Source organism: Fulmarus glacialis, unplaced genomic scaffold (genome assembly GCF_000690835.1).
Source record: "Fulmarus glacialis isolate BGI_N327 unplaced genomic scaffold, ASM69083v1 scaffold3177, whole genome shotgun sequence".
NCBI classification, from domain to species: Eukaryota; Metazoa; Chordata; class Aves; order Procellariiformes; family Procellariidae; genus Fulmarus; species Fulmarus glacialis.
In genome coordinates, this window is record NW_009223645.1 from 13,106 (window position 1) to 19,134 (window position 6,029).

General features: G+C 47.5%; 1 protein-coding gene across 1 annotated transcript in view; it reads right to left on the bottom strand.

Annotated features, from left to right (window-relative positions):
- LOC104079722 (enhancer of mRNA-decapping protein 4-like) overlaps positions 1 to 4,134 on the bottom strand; it is a gene marked incomplete at its 5' end in the record, with an annotated part of 16,830 nt that extends 12,696 nt beyond the window's left edge. Inside the window, 4 exons of the mRNA XM_009581855.1 lie at positions 202 to 303; positions 2,033 to 2,496; positions 3,194 to 3,347; positions 4,046 to 4,134. Coding sequence (XP_009580150.1) covers positions 202 to 303; positions 2,033 to 2,496; positions 3,194 to 3,347; positions 4,046 to 4,134 — 809 coding nt within the window. The remainder of the gene's footprint in view (positions 1 to 201; positions 304 to 2,032; positions 2,497 to 3,193; positions 3,348 to 4,045) is intronic.
- Between the last annotated feature and the right edge of the window lie 1,895 nt (positions 4,135 to 6,029).

The window sequence follows — 6,029 nt, forward strand, 5'->3', positions numbered from 1 at the left end:
TTGGACAATGCCCAGAGGCCAATCTCGTGATCAGCTGAAGTCATCAGAACATTACGGAAGCTGGACTGCATACACACATTAAGTCAGGAGACAAAGCAAAGACATTCACCCCACACGTGAAGGCTTGCTGGGGACAGAAGCACGAATGCAGCCTGAACTGAGTCCATGCAGGGCGAGAGAGGGGGCTGAGCACTCTGGTACCTTTGTTCTGCACTAGCATCCTGGCTGTCATGCTGCAGCAGATGGTAGCTGTGTCGATGATAGGAAGAGCTCTTGTGCTTTTCTTCAACCTCATCCCTTGGGCTAGAGGAAAAAAAAAAAAAAGAAAATACCATCACGAAAGTCTCTTTCAGCTTGGGTATTTGCTCACTCCACTTCTCATGGCAGATCCTGATAGAAGGTCTAAAACAAACACACGAACACCCCACCCCTATCTGCACAGATTCAGAGAGCGGCAAGTGTTGTTTAGAGGTACTAAACACTTAAATTCCTCCATGCATTTTTCTGGAGGCCTTAAGAAGGGAGAAGCAGCTCAGCTATGCTTCAGGCACTAATCAAGGACAATCTCCCAACAGACACCCATGCAAGACAGGTAAGCCACTACTCAAAATGGGCAGTACTAGCATCATCTTGGGTTTGTTTTTGCATAAGGAATACTGATCACTGGGGCAAAAATCACCAGTGCTTCTCAGTTCTTCCAAGTGTCTGAGGAGTACACAGAGGGAAGTGTACCAATTTGATGGGTCAGCTCTACCAGACAGAACTGAATTGCAAGTGAATCCAGTCTGAGTTTCATAAAGGTTCTGAAAGCAAATTACACATGCTCCTAAACCATAAATTAGGTCTCTTTGAATTCTGCGCGCAGGAAGATCTTGAAACAGAAGTAAGCACTTGTAACTTTCGTGTAGGTTGATGGCTTGACTGAGATGGAATGTCAAAAAAAAAAAATGTATATTGATGTGCAAGTGAAATATCTCAGATCCAGAAATATCTGATGTAATACTCTGATATGAGAAGTCCTGAAGAATTCAAAGACAGAATGGGATTGAGGGGAGTTGCAAACTCCTATAAAAGTATTTTCTCAACTTCAAATTGTGAGTAAAAGCAAAAACACTGCGTAGAGAAACAGCCTCAGTGCCCTCCCCAGAGCCTTCAGAATTGAGGCCGTTTCCTGAAGCAGCATCCTCAGGTGTGAAGGCACAAGGTGAGGCCTTTCTCTTCCAATTCTGATGGGAGGGAACAGCCCTGCATCGTTTGAGGGACAACACCGACACTCTCAGCCTGCTAGTGCTGTTGAAAAGGAAGGTGTTTGCAGGCTCTCATGGTGCATGCAGCCCTGGCCTAGGCAGACTCTGGAGTTGCCAGATGCATCTCGCTGTTCCCGTCCCCTACAAGGCAGGGACACTAATTCTGTGACGAATCCTAGCACTGCTCCAGTGTAATAGTTTTCTCCTGGTAAGCAAGCGTATGTGATGTTGCCCATTCTGCATGCCTGCTCCAGAGAGACATTGCCATTTATTTTCTGACTTTTAAAGTACTTTATTTATAATGCTAGCTGCACAGAGCCAATCCTAGAAGAAAGACTAGAAGAAAGATACACAATTAACCTATAATCAAACCTGTCAGTTATGTGCTAATTGATTCAACAAAAACATGCAGGAAGAATTCAGCTTTTACTGGTTTTATTTCCAGAGTACAAAAAAAAAAATCCCATCTCAAGTCTCCATTCCCAGGTGAACATGAAGGCCAATAAAGTAGACTTTTCACTTTCTTAACAGAGATCCTTTATGCTGCAAGGGGTATTAGAGAGCACAAATTGTTAGAGCTGGTGTTCTAGGACACAGCACAGTTCAGGACACAGCATACACAGACCAAGCACACAGGAAGGTTGAATCATCAGATCCTTCAAGGAAAGGAGGGATGGAGAACTGCTCTGGTTTAATCACAACATAAGAGCTTTTCGCCAAGCTAGCAATTTGGCAAGTGCAAAGAAATTGCCCTAAGCAAGGGCAAGACAAACCCAAGTGATTACCTGTCTGCCATGCTGTTCCTGGTTTCTCTGGTTATGTCAGGAGCTGCTGGCCATGGCTGACTCACAACACTGTCAGAAGATGCATTTTCCTGAGTTAAAGCAGTCTCCAGTAATGATGGAGCATTCAGTCTGTCCACCTCCACTGGAGGCATGTCCAAAGAGTGGTGGCTGTGCTCTGAATTGTGCCGGTTCCTCGGAGACAGCAAATGCAAGGCTGAGGCAGCGGATGCCATACTGTCTGCGTGATGACTGGGCTCCAGCACCTCCGCAGGGAGCCCAGACGGAGCTGCCGCAAAGCTGCGTTGCAAGGTCTCAGAAGCAATCTCTGGGATATCTTGGGACATGGCTGTGGAAGCAGAGGAAATGACGTCTGGCGAGCGCTCGCGGGTTGGAGAAGCCTGGGGCACCACCAAGGGCTCCACCTCCTGCAGTTCCAGTGCTAGAGAGGGGTTTCCTGGTGCGACCTGAACACAAAAATCAAACAAGAGTCTTCAGGGTAATGTGGAGACACCCCAAGAACCCCTGGTACCTTACACCAACCAGCCAGCTGTATCCTTTCCTCATGTGATCCCTGAGCTCCCACTCTGTTCAGCAGAAGAAGGGCCCCAAGACTTGTAATGGACTCTCAGCTGGGCTAACAACACAATGCTAGTTTGAACACACTTCCAAAAGAAAATGTAATGCCAGTTCTACCTCCCTGCTCTGCTCCAGGATCCCTTCTCTTTGAGGAGAAAAGTTAGTTTTAACACTGAATATCTCCTGGACTGAAAACTTTTTTCAATTTCAAGCTTTGGTCATAATCTGTTTTACATCACACCTGGAAAGAAAAATTTAGGAAATGATTGTTTCAGACCCATCAGACCAACAAGGAGGAATAAACCTTTCCAGGTAGCAGAGTCTCCTAACACAAAGGCTGACCATGTCCAGCCATTGCGATAGTGACAGCACAAGCTAGAGCTGTCTCTAGTTTTCCGACACAAGGTCAAGTTCCATTAACACAGGGAAACCTGGCTGCAGATCTGTGCCAGCAGCTGTGTTTTCCAAAGGGCAGATGCTGGCCCTGCTAATATCCAAATAACTCTAATTTCAGCTTGTATAGGCCTAAAGAGAGGGGTCTCTTGCTCACGAGGAGAAGGAAGGGAGCAGCATTTGGAGCCTTACTGGAACAGGTGCCTTTGGTGTTAGCTTGTCAGGAAGGCCTGGGATAAGAACTGAATGGCTCCTAGGACTAGTCTGGAGACTGCTGCTACTGCTACTCAGCGTGAGGCTGGTGTCCAGCTGCATCTTGGGGCTCACAGTCAAGTCTTCTGATGGCCTGCAGAAAACAGAGACATGAATAAATCAAGCAAGCCAACCTGATGATACAGATCTGCATCAAACACACAATGTGAGGAGATGGAATCCATAGGTCAATGGAGGAGCCCATCCCAAACTTCACTAGTGTCCTCCAAGCCCTTGCCCTTTCCACCGTGGTCAGCTACTCCCTGTCAACTAGCACCTGCATCTCCTTGTCCCCATAAAGCCCAAAGAGATACCAGGTGGAAACAAAAAAGAAAAAAACAGAGTTTAGAGAGAAACAGGACACTACGGGACAGGTCTTTGTCCTTTTCTCAGCCCCCAGAAGCGAAGTTTTCGCCTGCAGCCCAACCCACCACGACACTAGTAAGATTTTCCTAACAGTCCCAATTATCTACCTGTCCTTGGTGGCTGCAGTGTTCTCTTACCTGTAAACAACGACAGCCCTTTGGGAGAAGCATGTAAAGCAACAAAACTGAGATGCAATAAGAGAATCCCTATGAGGCACAAATGAAACACTATTGTTGGCCCCTTGGATGACAACAGGCATGCGCCAAGCTTCATCAGAGATGCAAACAGTTGCCCATATAGGGACGTTGGGACTCAGGCCAGTTTCTAACTCTGGTTACAATCTCCTCTCCTACAAGATACACTACAGCTCTGTACCACCATATCAGTTCAGCTGCAGATATATTATTTAATACATGCGCTATTTACCTGGGCATAGAGGCATCTGTGACAGAAGTGCTGCTCATGGCTGTGACTGCAGTCAGGGAACTGACGCTGCTGCCTGGAGATACAGCAATCTGTAAGAAAATACACAGCGGTCAGGATGTGACAGAAGAGTCCAACAGCAGAACTTAACCTGAAAATGCTGGCCCCAAAAGAACTCCTAAAGAGTCTCTGATGAAGAAGGAATACAAAAAAAAAAAAAGAAAAACGTTGAGTTGTACCGCTAGGGTGCTCAGGTGCTGGTCGAAGGCAAGCCCCAATACATCCTCATCACATGAACCACGATTCCTTTTATTGAGCAATTGCTCTCCCAAAACAAAATGGCATTCTGCAGGGCTCCGCACCAGACCCCCATTTTGTTCTTTGAGCTAGACTGCTCTTGTCAAGGTCTGTTGCCACTAGTGAGGCCAGAGTCTGTATGGGGTTTAGGTCCTGCACTGCTCATACATGGAAGTAGAATGCTCCAATGCACAAGAAGATGTATTGCTCACTGGCTAGCAGTAAAGAGCACAGTGGGGTATGCTGGCCCCCACTGCTGCTTCTGGCTACCAAGAAACACCTACAGAGAACACCAACATAAGCACACAAGTATCCCTGGAAGTGTTCAAGGTCAGGTTGGACAAGGCTTTGAGCAACCTGATCTAGTGAAAGATGTCCTTGCACAGGGCAGGGGGTTGGACTGGATGATCTTTGAAGGTCCCTTCCAACCCAAACCATCCTATGATTCTAAGTACTCAGCTGGGAAAGTCGGTGTGGCCAAGCTTCTTATGCTTGACAGTGCTTATGGCAAAGATTGAGATAAACTCAAGGCTGTGTCCATCCTACAGTGTTCCTGGGTGCTGATGCCAGCAGGAAAAAGCCTGCCATGAAATAGGCAGCAGTGAAAAGCCGGATTTAAACTGAACATTTACACTGTTTAAACTGAAGAGTGAGCTGCTCCTTGCAGTGAACAGTATGTGCAACCATCACCCCATCAACAACAACTCTCTGCTCCCTTGGGACTTCAACCACCCCAATATCTGTTGGAGGGACAACAAGGCAGGGCATAATAAATCTGGAAGGTTCCTGGAATGTGTCGATGATAACTTCCTCCTCCAAGTGGTAGAGAAGCCAACAAGGAGAGGTGCTATGCTGGATCTTGTCTCACCAACAAGGAGAGGCTGGTGGAGAATGTGAAGCTCAAGGGCAGCCTTGGCTGCAGTGACCATGAAACGGTGGAGTTCAAGATCCTTAGGGCACCGAGGAGGGCGCACAGCAAGCTCACTACCCTGGGCTTCAGGAGAGCAGACCTTGGCCTCTTCAGGGATCTGCTTGGTAGAGTGCCATGGGACAAAGCCTTGAAGGGAAGAGAGGCCCAAGAAAGATGGTTAATATTCAAGGATCACCTCCTCCAAGCTCAGGAGCGATGCATCCCAACAAAGAGGAAATCAGGCAAAAACGCCAGGAGGCCTGCATGGGTGAACAAGGAGCTCCTGGATACACTCAGAAACAAAAAGGAAGCCTACAGGGGGTGGAAGCAAGGACAAGGTAGCTTGGGAGGAATGCAGAGAAATTGTCTGAGCAGCCAGAGATCAGGTTAGGAAAGCTAAAGCCCTGACAGAATTAAATCTGGCCAGGGACATCAAGGGCAACAAGAAAAACTTCTATAGGTATGTCGGGGATAAAAGGAAGACTAGGGAAAATGTGGGCCCTCTCCGGAACAAAATGGGAGACGTGGTAACCTGGGATATGGAGAAGGAGGAGGTACTCAAGGACTTTTTTGCATCAGTCTTCACCGGCAAGTGCTCGAGCCTCACCACCCAAGCTGCAGAAGGCAAAGGTGGGGACTGGAAGAATGAAGAGCCGCCCACTGCAGGAGAAGATCAGGTTGGAGACCATCTAAGGAACCTGAAGGTGCACAAGTCCATGGGACCCGATGAGATCCATTGGTGGGTCCTGAAGGAACTGGCAGATGAAATTGCTAAGCCAC